At 43.7% G+C, this 22,063-nt stretch overlaps 1 protein-coding gene across 1 annotated transcript in view; it reads right to left on the bottom strand.

The window, feature by feature from the left end:
• heca (hdc homolog, cell cycle regulator) overlaps positions 1 to 22,063 on the bottom strand; it is a 120,162-nt gene that overhangs the window by 17,842 nt on the left and 80,257 nt on the right. The window contains exons 3-4 of the mRNA XM_070131619.1: positions 11,845 to 12,033; positions 6,877 to 7,059 (exon numbers count right to left, since the gene is read on the bottom strand). Of these exons, the coding sequence (XP_069987720.1) occupies positions 6,877 to 7,059; positions 11,845 to 12,033 (372 nt within the window). The remainder of the gene's footprint in view (positions 1 to 6,876; positions 7,060 to 11,844; positions 12,034 to 22,063) is intronic.

Genomic DNA, 22,063 nt, shown 5'->3' with positions numbered 1-22,063 from the left:
CTCTTCCTCCCTACCTCTCCTCCTTCCCCTCTCCCTCCCCTTCCTCCCCTCTTCCCCTTCCTCCCCCCGTCCTCCATTCCCTATTCCATTCTCGAGTACACAAGCAGGATATAAACGCGGGCTTATTTCCGAGTCGCGTTTCAGCCGGTGTTATGGAAGGCTCCGCGTTTTCCGAAAGACAATAGCGAGGGACCTGATCTTTGTCTTGATAAGAGGGGGCGCTGAAGCCAGGCTCGGGGTTCACATCACTCTGCATTATGCGAGCGAGAGAGGAGGAGAAGGGAGGGAGAGGGAAGGGAGAAGAAGGGAGGAAGGTAAGGAAGAAGGGAGGTCAGAGAGAGAGAGAAGGGGGGAGGGAAGGAGAGAATAGAGAGAGAGGGGTAGAAAGGAGGAGGAGAAAGGAGAGAGAGAGGAGGAGGAGGAGAAAGCAGAGGGAGAGAGAGGAGGAGAAGGGAGAGATATAAGGAAGAAAAGGGAGGGAGGTAAGAGGAAAGAAGGGAGGAGATAAGGAAGAAGTGAGGTGGAGAGAGAGAGAGAGAGAGAGAGAGAGAGAGAGAGAGAGAGAGAGAGAGAGAGAGAGAGAGAGAGAGAGAGAGAGAGAGAGAGAGAGAGAGAGAGAGAGCGAGAGAGAGAGAGAGAGAGAGAGAGAGAGAGAGAGAGAGAGAGAGAGAGAGACACAGAGAGAGAAAGAGAGAGAGAGAGAGAGAGAGAGAGAGAGAGAGAGAGAGAGAGAGAGAGAGAGAGAGAGAGAGAGAGAGAGAGAGAATGAAAGAAAGAAAGAAAGAAAGAAAGAAAGAAAGAAAGAAAGAAAGAAAGAAAGAAAGAAAGAAAGAAAGAAAGAAAGAAAGGAAGGAAGAGAGAGAGAGAAACGAAAACACGACCCCGCTCCGTAGCTTTTAGTATCGCAAAGCCGAATACGAGATAAAACTCCCCAGTCGACAATTTCCTTCAACAAATAAACATTTCAACCAACAAAAAGAAAAAAAAAAGATAAATAAATAAAAGCTGAAAATTTATTTATACTTTTTATCCATTCTTTTAAGCGAATCACTTTTGTAGATTAAAATCACCGATCCGTTATGACAGTAAGACCAGTCAGCATGAAATCGAGACCGTCACGGGATCCCAACACTTCACACAGAATAAAAAGGCTTTGGATAGAAAAGTAGATATATATATATATATCTATAAAACAATCCTCATCCGACAAATCATAATACTCTAAAAAAAGGAAATAAAAACATAGAGCAAAAATAAAACATTTCGGCATCATTGTTTTCTCGCAGCGATCCCAAAATGCCCTTTAAAAAATGGGAGAAAAAATGACAAAAAATGGAGTATTTTCCATCGGCTGCGCAACCCGTACATATGCTGCCATTTATTTACTTCCGTGAGCGAGATGGGACTAAGTACTTTACAATACGAGTAGATATTTTGCCCTTCCCCTAAAACGGGCAGGAGATTGAATTTAAATGGGGCAGATAGTGGGGAAGGATTCTACAACATATATATGTAGATGTTGTAGTGTTTTATGCCGTTCGTTTTCATTAATTCTAAAACAGGAACAAAAAAAAGGGAGTTGGTGAATTCATGTGGGATATATATATGTCGTTTTTTTATATCTTTTTTTACCCCTTTTGTTTTAATTCCCGCGATGCAGAATTTCTCCAGCAAAGGTGCTATGTTTCACTGGCTTGACGTTAAAGCGCTTACTCGGCCCCCTCCTGTCCCCTCTCTCCGCCCTGCCTCTCCTCTCCTTTCCCCCTCTCCCCTCCCTCCCCCTCTCTTCTTCCCTATCCCCTCTCCCCTCCCTCCCCCTCTCTCCTTTCTTTTCCCCCTCTCCCCTTTCCCTCCATCTCTCTTCTTCCCTATCCCTTCTCCCCTCCCTCCGCCCTCTCTCCTCTCTTCTTCTCTCTTCCCTCCATCCCTCTCTCTCATCTCCCCATCCCCTCCCTCCTCCCATTCCCTACATCCACAGCAACGAAATTTATCTCTCGTTTTTTCCCTTATCTACCTCCTTTATCTCTCCTTTCTATTTTCCTTTCTCTTGTTCGTTTTCTTTTTCTTGCTTCCCCTTTTGCTTTCAGTATTCTTACCTTCCTTTTCCGTTCTCCTCCCTTCCCTTTTCCCTCCCTCCCTCCCTCCCTCCCTCCCACTCTCCCTGTATCCTCCCTCCCTCCCCTCCCTCCCTCCCCCTCCTTTCCCTCCTTCCTTCCCTCCCTCCCTCCTTCCTTCCCTCCCTCCTTCCTTCCCTCCCTCCCTCCTTCCTTCCCTCCCTCCCTCCTTCCTTCCCTCCCTCCCTCCTTCCTTCCCTCCCTCCCTCCTTCCTTCCCTCCCTCCCTCCCTCCCTCCCTCCCTCTCTCCTTCCTTCCCTCCCTCCTTCTCTCCTTCCTTCTCTCCCTCCTTCCTTCCTTCCCTCCTTCCTTCCTTCCCTCCTTCCTTCCTTCCCTCCTTCCTTCCTTCCCTCCTTCCTTCCTTCCCTCCTTCCTTCCTTCCCTCCTTCCTTCCTTCCCTCCTTCCTTCCTTCCCTCCTTCCATTTTTCCTACCATCCTTCCATCCCTCCTTCCATTTTTCCTTCCATCCTTCCATCCTTCTTTCGATTCCTCCTTCCTTCCTTCCTTTCCATCTCTGCTTCCTTCCTTCCATCCCTCCCTCCCTCCCTCCCTCCTTCCCTCCTGCTAGTTATCAACGCCACTAACTCTCCAAATGCTTATAATCTCCCTAATATCAACCAATGGCCGGATTAGAGAAGCTGAAAGAACGGCGCGTAGCGGTCTTTGAACACGAGTGAATTAATGCTAAAAGCTTCAATACTCCTCCTCCCTTTTCCCCCTATCCCCCTCCTCTTCTTCTTCCTCCCTCCTCCCCCCTCCTCCTCCTCCTCCTCCTCCCTCCCTCCTCCTCCAACTCCTCCTCCTCTCCAACTCCTTCCCTTCCCTCCTCCTTCCCTCCTCCTCCTCCCTTCCTTCCCTCCTCCTCCTCCTCCTTCTCCTTCCCTTCCCTTCCCTTCCCTTCCCTCCTCCTCCTTCCCTTCCCTTCCCTTCCCTTCCCTTCCCTTCCCTTCCTTCCCTCCTTCCTCCTCCTTCCCTCCTCCTTCCTCCTCCCTCCTTCCTCCTCCTTCCTCCCTCCCCTCCCCTCCCCTTCCCTCCCTCTCCCCTTCCCTCCCTTCCCCTTCCCTCTCCCCTTCCCCCTCCCCCTCCCCTTCCCCTTCCTCTTCCTCTTCCTCTTCCTCTTCCTCTTCCTCTTCCTCTTCCTTTCCCCTTCCCCTTCCCCTTCCCCTTCCCTGCCTCCCCCCTCCGTAACTCCCCTATCTTCTTGAGCCTCCACCCCCCATCCCCCAACACCCCCACACAACCCCCTGTCCCGTTCCTTACCAATGTTACCCTTTCATTCCATTTCTTTTCCTTCTCTTTATTCCTTTTCTCTGCATATCCCTTTCGCTTGGCTTCCCCGTTTCTCAAATTCGTTCTCACTCCCAGTTCTCTCTTTCTCTTGCCTTCTTTCTTCTTTTCACTTATTGTTTTCTCTCTTCAGTTTCTCCCTCCCGTCTTCTCTTCCTTCCATCTTCTCTTCCTTCCACTTTCTCTCCCTTGCACCTTCTCTTCCTTCCACCTTCTCTTCCTTTCACCTTCTCTTCCTTCCACCTTCTCTCCCTTCCGCCTTCTCTTCCTTCCACCTTGTCTCCCCTTCCACCTTCTCTTCCTTCCGCCTTCTCTCCCCCTCCTTTTCCTCTCCTCTTTCTCTTCCCCTCTTTCTCTCCCTTCCACCTTCTCTCTCTTCCGCCTTCTCTTCCTCTCCTTCCCCCCTCCTCATCGTTCCATTTCAAATCATCTATTCCTGGCTTTGGTTAACTCGGACATCAAAAAAAAAAAAAAATCTTATTTCTTTATCACTCTCTTTGGGGAATCTAATTGAAATATGAAACTGCGCCCCCCCCTAAAAAAGGGGGAAAAAGGGGTGTATGGCATTAGTATGGGATAGTGTTCCGTGTCTCCCTTCTCCACACCCTCCCCCTCCCTCCGCTTTCTTTTCCCTTTTCCCTCTCTCCCCTCTCCCCCTTTCATTCCCCTTCCTCACTTCGTCTCCTCCCTATCCGTTATCCGTTTTCCCTTCTTCCCTCTCCCTCTCCTCCTTCCCTTCCCCATCCCCTTCCTCCCTTCCCCCTCCCCTCTCTTCCTTCCCTCCCCCATCCACTTCCTCCTTCCACCCCCCCCCCTCTCCCTCATACTCCTGAATGCCTGTCTTTACACCAGTTCATTTTCTCTCGAGGCTCATGCCTGATAAGTCCTTTCAGCACAAATTAAATTATGATTTTGATCGCATTACCAAAGGAAGGGATGGGAAACGCTCAAATAAATAGCTGTCTCGTTATTATATCTGCCTGTATGTCTGAGGGAGGGGGTGGGGGAGGGGGTAGGAGGGGGGTAGGAGTGTGTATGCTTGTGTACGAGAAAGAGAAAGAGGGAGGTAGGGGAATGGTGGAGGGAGGAAGAAAGAGGGAGGGAGGAAGGAGGGGAGAGGATGAGAGGGAAAGAGGAAGAGGGCGTGATGAAAGGAAGGGGAGAGGGAGGGAAGTGGAGGAGAGAGGGTAAGAGGGAAGGAGGAAGAGAAGGAGGGAAGGAGGGAGAGAGAGAGGGAAGGAGGAGAGAGAGGGAGGGAAGGAGGGAGGGAGGGAGGGAGGGAGGGAGTTACAACAATATCACAGCCTTCTCCGTTTCTCAGAACCAGGTTTTAATCTTGAGAGAATTAGAGCCATAGTCTTACCCGCCTCTTCCCTCTTCCTCCTCCTCCCTTTTTTCTCCAACCCTCCCTTCCTCACCCCCCCCCCTAACCTCCTTCCTTCATTCTGTCTCTGTTTCTTCTTACCTCCTCACCCTTCCTCTTCCCTCCTTCCCCTGCTCTTCCTTTTGGTCTAACTCCCTCCCTCCTTCTCACACCTTCTTCTTCCTTACTCCCTCATTCATTCACTGATAAATAAATGAATGTTAATTAACCAATTAATTAACTCACTAGCTCACAGAAAAAAAAACACACACACTCACTCACTCCCTAATTCTCCTCCCCTCCTACCTCTCTTCTCCCTCCCTTCTCCCTCCCTACTCCATTTCGTCTCCCTGGAGTGTTTACTCTTAGCCTGATCTAGGAAATTCATTAACTTTAATTCGCCCCAAAAACAAGGAAGCGGAAGAACATTACTTCCTATCTTTTTTATCTTTATTTACTTGCGGGGCCTTATCTTAATTTCCCCCTCCTCCGTTCAAAAAAAATATATACTCCGTTCAAAGAAAATGTTCTACGTGTATATAAGTGTTATCTTCACCCAAGCCTTCCTACCTAAAACAAAACAAAACAAAACAAAAATAAACAAAGCGAAAAAAACGGTTGATTTCCTAGAACACACTTTGTTGTTCTCGTGAGTACGTTACGTAAATCTCGTCCTTAAGTGAGCCTTTTCTAATACCTTATTCTTCTTTATTTTCTCTCTTATTTTGATGTTGTTCTTTCTCAAGTTATTTCCCCCCCTTTTTGTTGTTTCCTTTTTTGTTTTGCTATGTTTGTTCAGTCTCCCCCTTGAATTTCAAGATTTTTTTCCTGAATTCTGTGAGGGAGCGTCGGTGTCTCAGCTACAATGTTATAGTGTGAGTCCCCCGCCCTCTTAAAAATCAGGAGGACGAGAGAGAACCTGCATTGTGCTTAATCCAAAAGTACCTAAATTTCCTTGGGGATTTTGCAGGACTTTCTTTAAACTCTTGGAGAGATGAAGAGGGGAGCGGCGAGAGGGGACAAGGAGGAAAGGAGGAAAGGGGTGGAGGAAGGAGGAAAAGGAGAATAAGTGAAGCAGGGGAAGTAGCAAGAATCGGTGGATGAAAGAGAAGGAGGGGAGGAGGAAGAACATGACGGAAGAAGAGGAAAAGGAGAAGGAGAAAGAGGAGGGGGAGAAGGAGGAGAAAAAAATAAAAAAGAGAAGAAGAAGGGGAAGGAGAAGAGAATAATGATGAAACTGAGGAAAAAGGAAGAGGAGAGGAGGAGGAGGAGGAGGTTAAATGGGGAAAGAGGGGAGGGGAAAAGACGAGAATCCTGCGCAGGATAAGATCAATCCTATTTTCTCGCCACTTTATTCCCGGCGGCGACTGCGAGCAGGGAACACACAAGGATTAAGAAGGAAATGAAACCGAAATAATAATAATAATAAAGAAAGAATCAAAATAAATTGACTAACTAACAAACAAACAGTGACCAAACAAACAATAAAAAACAAACAAACGATAAAAAACAAACAAAGAACAAAAAAAAGTGAGAGAGAGATTACAAGTAAGATGACGGAATGAAGAAAGATGTTGGAACAAAGTTTTGCATTATATAAATTTTTGTAACTTGTAATGCGACTTTTAAAGTTTGCAGTTATTATTTCCAACCGTAACTTTTAAATTATATACCATACATTTACCTAATCTTACCAAATTACTCTTTTTTTTCTGCAGTAACCCCCCCCCCTCTCTTTTTTTTTTTTTTTACTTCAAGCACATTATCATTTTGTATTATATCATACATCATATAAACGCAAGATATGAAACATAGAGAAAACAAGACTAAAAACTATAACCACAGTCACAACCCTAGCCCAAACTACAACCACAACTGTAACCAATACTATAACCACAACTATAAATACAACCACAACTAAGACCTTAACCCCACTCCTAACTTCACCCCCACCCACAACCCTAACCTTCACAACCCCCATCCACCCACAACCCCGCCCCCTTCCAACAACCCCCAACCCCACCCCCACCCCTTCCAACAACCCCCTACCCCACCCACACCCCCACCCCTTCCCACAACCCCACCCTTCCAAACGCCACAACTCCACTTACCTTTAACCTATTCTCACAGCAGGGCATGGCGGCGAAGATGTCGAAGGAGTACATGGTTCCGAGAATGAGCGCCGAGCCGTTCCATCTGGCGTTGCAGTAGGCGCAGCGCAGGGACACGGACCAGCCCTCGAGGCAGCCCATGCACACCGCCGCCAGGTACTGCTGTCGCCCTTCCACCCGGACCTGGGGGGAGGAGGGAGAGAGGGGGGTTAGGGGCGCGTTGGTGGAGCTGGGAGGGAGGGAGGGAGGGAGAGAGGGGGGTTAGGGGCGCGTTGGTGGAGTTGGGAGGGAGGGAGGGAGGGAAGGAGGGGGTAGGGAGGGAGAGAGGGGGTTAGGGGCGCGTTGGTGGAGCTGAGGGAGAGAGGGAGGGAGGGAGGGAGGGAGGGAGGGAGGGAGGGGGTGGGGGAGGAGGAGGGAGAGAGGGGGGTTAGGGGCGCGTTGGTGGACTTGAGAGGGACGGGGGGGGGAGAGAGGGGGGAAGGGGAGGGAGAGGGGGGGGTTAGGGGCGCGTTGGTGGAGCTGGGAGGGAGGGAGGGAGGGAGAGGGGTGTTGGGAGGGAGGGGGTTTAGGGGCGTGTTGGTGGAGCTGGGAGGGAGGGAGGGAGGGAGGAAGGGAGAGGGGTATGGGGAGGGAGGGGGTGAGGGAGGAGGAGGTGGGAGAGAGGGGGTTAGGAGCGCGTTGGTGGAGCTGGGAGGGAGGGAAGGAGGGAGGGAGGGAGAGGGGTGTTGGGAGGGAGGGGGTTTAGGGGCGTGTTGGTGGAGCTGGGAGGGAGGAGGAGGGAGAGAGGGAGGTTAGGGGCGCGTTGGTGGAGCTGGGAGGGAAGGAGGGAGGGAGAGGGGTGTGGGGGAGGAGGAGGGAGAGAGGGGGGTAGGGGCCTGTTGGTGGAGTTGGGAGGGAGGGAGGGAGGGAAGGAGAGGGGACGGAGGGGGTAGGGGAGGAGGAGGAGGGAGAGAGGGGGGTTAGGGGAAGGGGGTGGAGCGGAGGGGAGGTAGGAGTGTTGGTGGATAGTGATATTGACATTGACAAAATGGTGTGATTATCATGAATAACAATCAAAACACAGTAAGTGATAATAAAAGTCCTCGTTTAGGCTGAAAATAATCTTTCTCTCCTTTTCTTTCTCCTTTTTCTCTTTCTTTCTTTCTTTCTTTCTTACATAAACAAACAGACAGACAGGCAGACAAATACACGAATAGATATTCAAGCAGATAAATAGATAAGATAGATAAAAAGATAGATATACAGATAGATAGGTATATAGATAGAGGTAGATATATGGATATATATAGATAGATAGATAGACAGATAGATTGATAGATAAACTGGTTAATAGACAGACAGACAAACAGACAGACAAGACAGGCAGATAATTTGATTCAATTTGATAGATAGATAGATAGATTTATATAGAAACAATCAACCTAACGAAACGAAACTGCCATCAAATACAAATAACAAATTAACTAAGATAAACAAGAAGCAATCAAGCTAAGAAAATAAAAATTATAAAAAAAAACAAAGAAAGGGGTCGAGCGAGCAGCCTTCGAAAGGTCAGAGGTCAACGGACGAAAGATGACTTCAAGGAGGGGAAGGAGGAGGGGAAGGAGGGGAGGGGAGGGGAGGGGAGGGGAGGGGAGGGAAGGGGAGGGAGGAGAGGAGAAGAGAGGGGAGGGGAGGGAAGGTAGGAAGGAAGGGGAGGAGAGGGGAGGGGGAGGGAAGGAAGAAAGGAAGGGAGGGGGAGGGAGGGGAGGGGAGGGGGAGGGAGAGGGGAGGGGAGGAAGGAAGGGGAAGGAAGGAAGGAAGGAAGGAAGGAAGGAAGGAAGGAAGGAAGAGGAGGGGAGGGGAAGGGGAGAGAAGGAAGGAAGGAAGGAAGGAAGGAAGGGGAAGGGGAGAGGGAAGGAAGAAGAGGAGGGGGGAAGGAAAGTTGAGGGAGGAGCAGGAAGAGAGGGAGTAGGGGGATGGGATTTGAGGGGAAGGATAGAAGAAAGGGAATACTAGGGGATGGGAGGAGGAAGAGATGGAAATAAGAGAAAGGGGAAGAACCAAGACAGGAAGGAAGGAGAGGAGGAGGAGAAGGAAAAAAAGAGAATGAGAAGCAGCGAAGGAAGAGGGAACAGGGATAGGGAGAGAGAAAAGGAGGAGAAGGAAAGAGAGAGAATGAGAAGCAACGAAGGAAGAGGGAACAGGGATAGGGAGAGAGAGAAAGGGAGGAGGAGGAAAGAGAGAGAATGAGGAGCAGCGAACGCAGAAGGAACAGGGATAGGGAGAGAGAAAGGAAGGAGGAGGAGGAAGAAACAGAGGGTAAAGGAAGAGGTAAAGGAGGAGGACGAAGGGAGTAGGGGGTGAGGGTAGGGGGCAGGGGAAGGGAAGGGGGGGGGGAGTGCCTCGACCATTATGTAATTAAAAATGAATGATGGCCGCCAGACGGTATGCTAGATGCTTAATGATGGCGCTTCGAAATTAACTTTTTTTTTCATTGTCTTTTGTTACCTTTGTTCTGTTTTTATCTTTTCCTTTCTTTTCTTTTAGTGATATTCATCATCATCTTTATGTATTTTGCTTATCTTTCTTATCTTGCGTTTTATTTTTATCATTTTTATGAGTTGTAATTAGCTGCCTACTTATCCTTTTCCTAATCTTTACTGCTGTTTCTATCTCTACCTCTAATATCTCAATTTTCTTGTCTCTATTTCCGTATCTTTAGTTTCTCTTTCTTCTTATGCCCTATCTTCTTCCCTTTCTTCTTCCTCTGTTTTCTGATCTCCTATGCACTTTTTTCTTTTTATTTCTACCTATCTTCCATTTTCCACCCCCTCTATTCTCATATTTCCTCTTTTACACCTCTTCTCGCCCCCTTTTTCACCTCTATTCCCTCTCTTGTCTCCCTCACCCCTACCTACTTCCTCCCCCCCCCCTCTCTATTTCTTTCTCTCTCTCTCTCTATTTCTTTCTCTCTCTATCCTCTCACCCTTTTCCTTCCTTCCACTCGCCCTCTCTCGTTTTCCCTTTCCCCTCTTTCATCTCGCACACCCTTTTATCCTTTCACCCTCTACCTTTTTCTTCTCATCTCTCACCTTTTCCTCTTTTCCCTCTCTCTTTTCTCGTTTTCCCTTTTCATTCTCTTCTTTTATCTCTCACTTTTTCCTCTTTTCCCTCTCTCCTCTCATCTCTCACCTTTTCCCCCCTTTCCTTCTCTCTTATTTTACCCCTTTCCATCTCTCCTCTCCTCTCTCATCCTTTTCCCCCTCTCCCCCCTCTCCTTCTTTCCTCTCATCTCTCCCCTTTTCCTCTTTTCCCTCTCTCCTTTCATCTCTCACCCTTTTCCCCCTTTCCTTCTCTCTTCTCGTCTCTCCTATTTTTACCCCTTTCCCTCTCTCCTCTCCTCTCTCATCCATTTCCCCCTCTCTTTCTTTCCTCTCATCTATCACCTTTTCCTATTTTCCCTCTCTCCTCTCCTCTCTCATCCATTCCCCCCTTTCCTTCTCTCTTCTCGTCTCTCCTATTTTTTACCCCTTTCCCCTCGTCCTCTCTCGTTTTCTCCCCTCCTGAAGGTTCACTCATGCAAACGACAAGCCTACACACAGCATAAATGAGAGACTTTAGGGTTCTAAAAAATAGCTCCTCCAATTTTCCCTTCTCTCTTTCTTTCCCTCTCTCTTACCTCTCTTTCTATCTCTGTCTTTGCCATAGTCTCTCTCTCTCTCTTTTCCCTTTTTCTGTCTCTCTATCTCTCTTTTCTCTTTTCTCTTTTCCCTTTTCCCATTTCCCTTTTCCCTTTCCCTCTGTCTCTCTCTCTCTCTCTCTCTCTCTCTCTCTCTCTCTCTCTCTCTCTCTCTCTCTCTCTCTCTCTCTCTCTCTCTCTCTCTCTCTTTCTCTCTCTCTCTCTTTTCCCTTTTCCCTTTTCCTGTCTCTCGCTCTCTCTCTCTTTGCTCCGTCCCCTTTTTTGTCTTGTTTTCTCTCTTTTATTGTTATAATTTCTTCTTAATCTCTTCTTTTCTCTTTGACTATTTCTCCTTCTTCCTCTTTAGGGAAAAGAAGATGAACAAGAAAATGAAGAAGAAGACGAAGAAGGAGGAGGAGAAGGAAGAGGAGGAGGAGATGAAGATGAAGACGAAGAAAAAAATGAAATTATGATGATAATAAAAAAAATAATTGAAATATGATTAAGAGGAAGCAAAGCAAGTTACACAACCCCCCCCCCTCCCCACACACACACACAAAACATGCATACAAAAAAAAAGAAACACGATAACAACATCCCCTCATGAACCTCTGTCCTTATCACTTACAGAATGTTATTTTTCTTCTGATAACGAAACCGAACAACAATGGCAGCGATAGGCTACAGGATGTCATTATAATTTCTGCGGTTAAATCTAGCACACTCTTCCTGCGCCATCGGAGTTATTCACGTTCTTGTAAATGACTAGAGAAATCTGCATCCGGAAAAAAGATACACATATACACACAAATACATGCATACGAACAAACGCGTGGATACACAGATATATACGAACATAGGCACAAAGGACAGACACACAGGTAAAGGAAATTATATATAATTATCTCGTGAAGGACGATCACATGATTTTCCTTACGCACTAATCACACACACCTAATTCCTACATCTATTAGACACACCCATACATACACTCACACACACACACACACGCACACACACACACACACACACACACACACACACACACACACACACACACACACACACACACACACACACACACACACACACACACACACACACACGCACACATATACATATGTATATCTATACATATATACATATATACATATATGCATATATGCATATATATATATATATATATATATATATATATATATATATATATATATATATATATATATATATATATATATATATATATATATACATACAAAACACGAAACAACAACAACCAATAAAGAACAAAATGCTTTTAAACTCACGGGTATGGCCGATTTGGCATGCTGGATGGGCGTGAGGAAGAAGGTGCCATCCAACAGCGGGTAGCGGTCGAACACCAGCAACGACTGATGACACAACACGCAGGCCGTTCTGGATGACCTTTGACCTGCTAACGTGGACAGGATGAAGCACCGAGTGTCATCGTTGCCGTGCAGGCCGTCATCCTCCATCTGCGGGAGACAAGGATACGGACAAGGAGCAAACGCTAGTCTTGGGATCGATATTTTGAAATGGTCTTTTTCATCTTTTCTTTTTTACCTATTAGTGTCTTTTTATCTTTTCGTTTGTTTTTCTTTTTTGATTGTTCTGTCTTTTTTTGTCTGACTTTTTTTTTTTTTGTCTTTTATGTCCTTTGACTGTGTTTTTTTTTTCTTTTTTTTTTTTTTTTTGAGAATAGATGTATTGAAGAATTGATGATTTTTTTTTTTAGGGTTCTAGCGGTTTGTTTGGCTTCGTGAAAGAAATGAAAATAGTAGATGGTGATTATATATATATACACACATTAAGCAATTAAGTTTAATGACTAGAGTAGGTTGATGTGTAAATGAAATGTAGAATGTGGAAAATTGCATCATTACATCTGCATATTGACTGCATCACAGTCCTCAATGATATGCTAAAAATAATACTTCAAAATCGTTGTTGTTACAGATATTTACAAGCGAAAAGAAATTCGAAAGCTATATATACTGGGCAGATCCTAGAAATATTTAGAGGAAAAAGAATTTGAAAAAAATAGATGATATCAAAATAAAATCCTTTTCAATTAGAAACTTTCCAATAGTGCTGAAAAAAGAAGTTTCATACCCTTACAATATATTTTTTTTCTCCCTCTCCCTTGCCCCCTCCCATTCCTAATCCCCCTCGCTACCCCTCTCCTTCCCCCCCTTTTCCCTATCCCTGACCCCCTCCTCCCCTCCCTTTTCCCTTTCCCTTTTCCCTTTCCCTCTTCCTACTCCCATTCCTAATACCCCTCTCCCTCCCCCCCTTTTCCCTCTCCCTCTCCCCCCCCCTCCCTTACCCTCTCCGTTTCCCCTCAGCTGAAGTGTTATCCTTCACATTTCCCCTCGATCCTTCATTCACTTGCCTGCACAGCTTTAAATCGCGGGCGTGTGTGGGCGCGATTCATCGAATTGTTTTGACGTTTGGAAAAAATGGGAATTTCGATAAATGTAACCTTTTTTTTTTTTTTTTACATATGCAGATCTTTTTTTCTCTTTTTTGGAATAAATGTATTTATAAAATTCGTGTTTTGAAGGGTTGTATACCTTCACTGTTTTTTTAAGCTTGAAAAGAAAGAAAGAAAAAATGCAAATTAAAGATAAATTTAGATCAGAAGTTTAAGCTGAATGGCTCCTCGACATATCATCAATCTACGTGTCTCTCCCTCCCTTTATCTGTCTGTCTCTATGGCCCCTTTCTCGTTTGCTTCCAACTCCCATCTTTCATTAATATTCACACGGCTTCTGGATGCTGCAAAGGACGCACGAGATAAATATAGATAGCCGAGGCAGCTTGATAATGCAGAGCAAATAAACATTAAGTCAACAAGGCTGCTGCCGGTGACGTCATTGCAGAGCCGTTGCCATGGTTACGAAAATCGACATCTGGGTTGTTTTTCACAGTTTTTTTTTTCTTGGCCTTAATTTTTCTTGTCTTGTTTATTTGTGTTCTGATTCTGATGAACGAGACAAAATTGAATTGTCGTGACTGGAAACATGACAGAGAAATTGTTATTGTAAGTCCTCTTTCATTCCTTTTCGCTTAAAAACGGTATCGCGCTTTGCAATTTTCTGTCGCTTTATGACTCGAGCATAAAAACGATCTTCTAAATCCCGCAGAAGTTCAAGAAAATAAATAAAACACAGATGAAGTCTGCACTATCATTGGTCTTATTAGAATCACATTTAAAAGGCAATTTCCAATAGAAAATCTGAATATAGATACACATCATATCAAAAATGAAATAACGAACTTTTTTTTTCATTCTATTTTACTATCAAAATCACAAAGGGGAAAACGATCAGCTTATGTCCATCCGAAACTTGGTTCCGTTTCCGTAAATAGAAAAAAAATAGTATATGGTACTAAAGCTATGTTTCCCTAAAGAGTAAGGAGGGATAAAGAGAGTAGAAGAAGATGAGGAATAAGGGAAGGGAAGGGGGGATTAGGGACTGGGGTAAGATTAGGGAAAAATAAGAAATGCAAAGGTTGCAGAATGGCAGAAGAAGAACAAGGAGGAAGAAGAATAAAAAAGAATAAAAAAAGAAGAGATAAAGAAGGATGAGAAGGTAAAAAAAGTAAAAAATATATATATATGAAAAAAATAACATAGATATATATATATATGTTTCCCCCGTTATGTCAGTAGTTCTTATTTCATAGCTGGCCTCTCTCTCTCGCTGGTCGTAGTAGATAACACCTCTCGCGGAAGCCCAGCGGGGGCGGGGGGGCGAATCTCGAGGAAGAGGAGAGAAAGAAAGAGGATGGGAAGGAAGGAGAGGAGGATGGGGAGGAGGGGGGAAGGAGAGGAGGATGGGGAGGTGGGGAGGGGTGGGAGGCGGGGTGGGGAGGGAGGGGGAGGAGGAGGGAGAGAAGGAAGAAGTGTGGTGAGATTCGCCCGTGAATACTTATTACGGTGACGGATGCCAAGATTGGTGGCATTTGCTGATCAGTGACTATGATCATTTTTTTGGTCAATAGTTGTTTATGGCGTTTTTATTTATTTTCGTTTTTTGGTCGTATTTCTTTCGGATGTGTTTTATGATGTGGAATTAACATATACATATATAACTCGTTTCTCGCGAGACGGTCATTTCATTTACGTATTTCCTCGATAACCTCTTTAAATCTCTTTCTCTTTTACACCTTTCTTTGCTTTACATTAAGATTTCTAGAATAAGACGAAACATTACGAAACACAACGGCGAACAGCGAAATGTAAACGAAAACCTGCCTTGGAAGACACCCACAAATCGTTCTCTTTCCGTAAAAAAAAAAAATCTAACATTAAAGGGACAGAGGAAGGAGGCGACTGAGAGGGACGAGGACTGAGGGAGACAGAAACAAGGGGGAGAAGGAGGGGGAAGGGGAAGGGGAATGGGGGAGGAGGAAAACCAGAAAAAGGACAAGATGTTCTCCTAAGGATGAGAATCAGGAGTAAGGAGGTAAAAAAAAGATGAGGGTATCCCTGTCTGTGAGCCCCAGGCCGACTTTCTGAGGGAAAGTGCCCGAAAGACGCCACCGTCCTGGCTCTTTCTCTCTCTCTCTCTCTCTCTCTCATACACTGTTGCTGGAACTACTGTTGCTGCTGCTGCCGTTTTCTCTCGCTCAGGTTAGACCGCGCGATCCCAGCGGGGGGGAAGTACAAGGCGAATCTCGAAGGAACAAAGGAAGGGAGGAGTAAAGGAAGGAAGGAGTAAAGGGAGGGTAAGGGAAGATGGGAGAGAAGGGTGTAGATAGGTGGGAAGGGGGAAGGGGGGGAGGAGGGGTTGCTAAGACATGAGATTCGCCTTTTAGTGGTTACGGTAAGAGGGGCGATCGGTGGGGCCAAGACACATTTATTTCTAACGATGATAACGATAAGTAAGCGTGTGATTTTATTGATAACGAATTTCCTATTATAATGATTTAAAAAGTGGAAAAAAAACTAAAAGATTCCGAGATCGCAAAATACTTTTCGATTTGCTATAAGGCTCAAAATCCCAGGGAAAGTTATTGGGAATGAGTCCTCGTGGCTTGCCGGCTTCCTCGTGTTTCCACAAGATCGATTCCCTAAGAAGAAAGGAAGAAAAACAAAATAAGAGGAGAGAAACGGATGAGGAAATAAGGCAGGGGTGAGGAAATAGGACTATGGGCAGGGGAGGGGAGGAGGAGGAGAGGGAGGGGAGGAGGAGGAGAGGGAGGGGAGGAGGAGGAGAGGGAGGGGAGGAGGAGGAGAGGGAGGGGAGGAGGAGGAGAGGGAGGAGGAGGGGAATGGGCAGGTAGGATACACAGGGAAAATCGGGACTCAAAGAAGGTATAAAATAACGAAAAGGGAAAAAGGGAAATGAAGAGGAATATCAGGAAGAGGAGAAGAGAAAAAAAGAGGAATAACAAAAATAACCCAAGTGTAAGAGGAGGCTGACTCCTGCATCGGGACCCCGTGTTGTCACAGTGAGAGATCTCGCTGTAGTATACCGTAGCAGGCCAACTTTCTGAGGGAAAGTGCCTGGTGCTTTCAGTCGACACCGCGGACAGGCCCGAGCGGGGGGCGGGGTGCAAATCCGTCTTTGGGATAAAAAACAGGAAAGAAGAAAGAGAAAGAGAAGAGGGAGGGGGGAGGAGGGGTTGTGGGGGGGGGAGAAGGGGCAGTGGGGAGGGGTTGTGGGGAGGAAGGAAGGGGAATGGGAGAAGACAAGAAAAGGGTGAGAGAGAAACAGGGGCGGATTTGCGAGCTAATTGTGGTAACAGTTGGAAACAGACAGACGTGGACTCATTCTCTCACTCTAAAAAATAATAACAGAAAAAAGAATAGCGTTGTTTTCACGCGCAGATGCATAAGAATGAAGTCACGGAAAAATACACAGAACGAGAACAATGGAAGTTAAAGGCGACGATGACGAGTTCTAAACCCGCTGAGCAAATGAACGATCCGTGAGAAAGCACCTTTGGGTTCCGCTGCGATGGCCGAGGAAATGAAGGAAAAAGCATCATATAAGAGGATATTTCCAAATACTGAATTACCTTTTTTCAGAAATGTTCGAGACACCTCGGTCTTTTCATCAATCTGTGAGCGCAATAGGTAGAATCATATGACCTTTCTCAACGACCAATTCACCTGAGGTCATTCCAACATTTGATCCATTTCCACAAAGTCATTTTCCTCCTACGCAGTGAAAGAGACGAGTAAATGAAGAGGGCAAGGAAAAAATAAAAAAGGGTTGAAATCATATCCAAGTCGCTAATGCAGACGATACATCTATTCCTAGGAAACAAACATCACTAACAAACAAACGGAAACACGAGAGGAAAACAGGTAGACCTATATATTCTTCACTCTTATCGTAACGTGTTGTCACTAGCTTCGTATAAATATGAAAAAGAGAACAAACGAGAAATATAAGTGGTAGGATGAAAAATATATGGATGGAAAATATATATAAATAATTATATATATATAAGAGGTGTGAGTCGCTGCCAAAGCACACGCCAGTGGCACCTTCCCACCAGTCATCCCGTCTTGCACACCTTCGCTTCCTCAGCCGAAGTGAAACACACGAGGCAGTGAGAGGGGCTGCCTCACACCACAGAATAGTGCCGCACATCATATCTCATCGCGGGTAACCCAGCGGGGGTGAGTGAATCCGCAGTGTCTGTTTGCGAGCGTCATCATCATTGTCATCATCAGCGATCATCATCATCATCACACCATCACAAAACCTGAGTCTTCACACTATAGCGCACCACATTTGGATATATAGGAGAGAGGGAAATCATCGTAAGAAGGAGTGAAACTAAAGAAAAGATGGCATCTTTGTGTCTTGGTTTCTATCCTAAGTTAAGAAAATAAACAACATAAAACCTAGAGTGTGGTGTTCATGTCTCCTAAAGCTAATCTGCGGATTCACTTGAAAGATTATGGTAATAGATTCAGATGTTGGATGCAACAGGTCAATTGTTTTTGACGAATTTTCTATTGAACCAATACGATAATTCCTTTGATTTTACTGTATTTCCATGTGCATTTATTTTTGTTGATTCGTTTATTCTTTTCAGGTTGCCGAGTTATTTAATTTCCTTGTGGATGGAACCAAAGAGGATTTACATTTGCATAAACATCGGATTTCATCAAGAATCAAAACACGTTTTCTAATATTCAAAAAACATTTTTTTGTTCGTATAACAAAGTGCAAATACAACTCCCTTATTTTATTACACATGTAATAAGTCTGAAAACACAACAGAAGGAAAGCGAAGATATGGTCGATAAATAGCGTATTTTTTGTGACTGTGACAATAGTCAGACACCAAAACATAAGTTACTAGAGATGTAAATAAATAATAGCATATAAACACATCTTTTCTTAAACAAAAAAGGAGGAAAATCATCCGTTCATTGGTGCATATATATATAAAAGTGCATAAAAGTCTCGACAGATCCCAACCCACACACCTAACACATGAACCAACCCAATCTAGGTGACTTACGACGCATACAAACACATATCTCTTATAGTCACCCCTTAAAATATTCCAAACAAAATAGAGAAAACGCAACGAAAGAAAACGCGCTTGCGGGAGCCACACACACGGAGGCAAAGACGGCCGATTATGGGCCGCCTCCGCCACCTCATACATATATATATATTTATAAATATATATTCATTTTTTTAACCCCTTCTTTTGTCCTCTTCTTTTTCACCCTCCCCGAGGACTTGCGATTCGCGGGCGGCCCGTAGCGGGGGCTTCTGGAATCCTCTTTAGGCGAGTTTCCCCTTAAACTGTTTTCTTTGATGAGAGTAAATGTAGAAAAAAATAATATGAAAAAAATGGAAAGTTAACTGTTATCTGTGCTGTGTTGTAAGTTTACGCATCAACATTTCTCCCCTTGTTCTTGTTTGTTATTGTTCTCTGTTTATAACTTTCCTTTCTTGTGTTTATCTTTCTAAAAGTCTCTTCTATCGTTAGTTTCGTTCTGTGTAAATATCGTAGTTTCTCAACATCATTTGCATAATCATGAGACATTTTCCAAAAGTAGAAAACGACAGAGAACAAAAAAATGAACTACAGAAAAATACACACATGTCGCTTTTATCAACACTTACACACACACACGACAAAACAGACGAATAACAAAAAATAAAAATAAAAAATAAGAGGATTCCATTGAGTAAAGATTACGGTAACAGACGGAATACTGGAGGACTTCAGAATTGTTTAAAATAGAAAAAAATATATTAAAGTTTAAATTGTGTTCCAAAGCAAACTATGTCACAGATAAAGTGAAAAAAGAAAAAAGTGTTTGTTGAAAGAAGATTTAGAGATTTTAATCGAGAAAGAGAAGGTTGATTTGTCCCTAAGGTTTCCTTGTTTTTTTATTAAATACATGAATAGATAATAAAAAAAGAGAAGATAATCGTTAAGAAATCATCAAACACGCAAATTAGATACCATATAAATTACAATCTTAAAAGAGAGAGAAAAAAGAAATGATAAAATAAGAGAAATGATAAGAAATAGAATAATTCACCTAAAGATCTGCAATCCTTCGGTCACAGCCAGTAAGTTCCGTTCACCCGTTTCCGTAAATTGATGTTTTCTTGGTGGACATCTCCACAACATCAGGAGAGCTACTATGTTAAAACACGAAAACATTTACGCAAATATTGATATATTTATACCGCTGTCTGAACTATCTGTCGAGACGCTAACCCATTTCAGAAAAAAGTCAACATTTTACTTTCCTTTTCATTTCAGTTATTGTTATTTTACTTATTCCTGTCTCTGTGTTTCTCTTGCTTGCCTTTCAATCGTGCCTGACTTATTGTCACAGGTATGTTAAGAAAATTTGTTCACAGATCATCCAAAAAGAGAATATGACGCAATGACGCAATATTGAATAAAATAACGAGAATTAACGAGAACTACGGAATATGAGAGTTGCTTTGCACTTTTCTTCTTCTAATCTCTCTCTCTCTCTCTCTCTCTCTCTCTCTCTCTCTCTCTCTCTCTCTCTCTCTCTCTCTCTCTCTCTCTCTCTCTCTCTCTCTCTCCTATTTCTAACCGTGGTATTTTGAACCCTTCTATGTGAACAATGTAAAATGTTTGGGATGCATACGCGAGCGCAAACAAACCGGGATACGAGCTTACAAAAATCGCTTACAGTAAAAACACGAGAGATTGAAAATATTAGCGCTCAAATTCATTTGTTTGCTTATACGTCTGTTTGTTCGTATTTATTTTTTAGTTAGACTTACGTTCATATGCATTTGTATTTACTTTCATTTGTTATCCAATTTTTTTTCTTCGTGTTATGGCTATCAACATGTTTTCCACATCTGTCAAAGGATTCCATTCATGTTATTTTTTCATAAACATTCTGCCTTGATCCCAATATATATAAACGCATAACGAGAGGTCTAACTTTTAGGCCTTCTGGGAGTCCCTGTCTCGTGTCCTTATGAAAAGCTTTGGCGTAAAATACAAAATTTTTAGGCCCGTCTACATTTTCTTTCATCTTTCTTATGATTTGTTTTCTTTTTTTCCTTTCGTGGGAATTTGTGACCGTAATAAAGGCAAAAAAGGACGGAGAAAGAAAATATATATTTCGTAACAAATTTACTTGTAGGATAGTTTGACAAAATGATAATAATGAAGGTAAAATAAGATCCGGGTCTCATTTGAGCCTCACACAGAGGAGAAACTTTGCACACCTTTTCCCCTCATTATCAAAAGGCGTCAAACAAAATCCTAAGGGTTAGGCTTAGAAATCACCCCCCCCTCTTGCCTCCTTCCCCCCTCCCCCTCTCCCTCTTACCCTTGTACTTTGGGTATAAAATTTCCCTCCAAAATAAACAAGAAAAAATATTACACTACATATATTTTCTTTACTGCCTTGTTAGTTGGAAAATTAATTCTAGAAAAAAAGAGCTGATTTGCAGTACATGTGATGGTAATTACATTTATTTATATATACATCTACCCTCCAAAGTAATACGAAAAAATAATAGAAAAAAGACATTCTTTTCAACATGTTTGGGGCAAAAAAGCCAAAATGTCCCCTAGAGATGAGACGGTTTCCCCTACACCCCCACCTCCCTACCCTATCTACCCCCCCCCTCCCTTTTACCATATCAGCTGGTGAATTTTGTTTGTTTGTGGTCGGTTTCGGACGCGGCCTACCAAGGGGATTCCCCGACACAAACTTACGATGGCATTTTCCCCGAGAGCGAAAAAATATATACATATATACGAATTTTAGCCTTAGCCAGAGAAGATCCTTACCCCCCCCCCCCCCTGTACCCTTTTCCTCTTCCTCCCTTTATCCTCCCTATCTATTCCCCTTCCCTTTACACTGATCAACAAAAATACATTTTTTTAACTAAAATCCAAGCGTACATAATTTCTACGCTGTTTGTTTTGCGTAGGTCTATAAATTAAACGCTTTGTCATCATGGTAACACTAAACAAAATTTATATATTCCTTTTTTTTCGCTGAATAAAAACAACGATATTTTAACGCTTTTATTTGTTGTCGTTTTTTGTTCTTTCGTTTTCGCTTTCATACATGTTTCGCTATCATTTGAATGCCGCTTTTCCCGATATAAAAACTCGAACCACGACGCGATTGCACATCAGAAATTGGGTAACACGTTTCCGTAAAGTTAAAACAAAGATAAAAAAAAAAGAACAACAACACAACGGTACGAGATAACGAGTGAAAGTGGCGGAACGGTAATAACAGTAAATATTCCCAAGAGTGTGTGATAGAGCAGCGTGATGATAACAATAACGATAACGATAACAGGAGAGGAAAACAAACAAACAAAAAAAAGTCGTTTTGTTTACCCTTATATAAATGGATAAAAAATAGCATATAAATAAGTTGCATCGCTCTGCTTCATTTACTAGAGAAAATACGCAAGTTCGCTTCGATCAGTGATAATGACAAGGAAAGTAAATATAACAACAATAATAATAATAATAATAATAATAACAATAATGATAACAATAACGCAACAATAATTACGATAACAACAACGTTTCTGCTGCAAAATCACACAAACTGGCGCACGCAGGTCGAGACACGAGAGCGAGTCAGGAAGAAGAGAGAGCAAGCCGCCCTCTCTTCTTACTCGCCACGAAAGCGTAAGAGAGGCGTAGTAGTAGTCGTAGTAGTAGCAGTGGTCGTCGTAGCAGTTGCAGGGCACTTACTACGCCATAGTTGTGGCCGGTCTAAGGGTCTCGGCCTTAAACCAAGGGCCACACCGCGAGAGAGGACCGCGCGGGGGTTCATGTACCTCGGTTGAATCCTGGTGAATCCACGAACGATACGGCCGGTGTAAACAAAGAGGTTAAGAACGGGTGATTATAAAAAATGACGAATAAATAAATAAATAAGAACTTGAGATGTAGATGTAAAGAGAAATATATTGAAAATAATCAAACGAATAGTAGTACTAGAAAAGAAAAAGAGAGAGTGAGAGAGAGAGAGAGAGA

Source organism: Penaeus vannamei, chromosome 16, assembly GCF_042767895.1.
Source record: "Penaeus vannamei isolate JL-2024 chromosome 16, ASM4276789v1, whole genome shotgun sequence".
NCBI lineage: Eukaryota > Metazoa > Arthropoda > Malacostraca > Decapoda > Penaeidae > Penaeus > Penaeus vannamei.
This window is presented reverse-complemented; position numbering and strand designations above follow the sequence as displayed.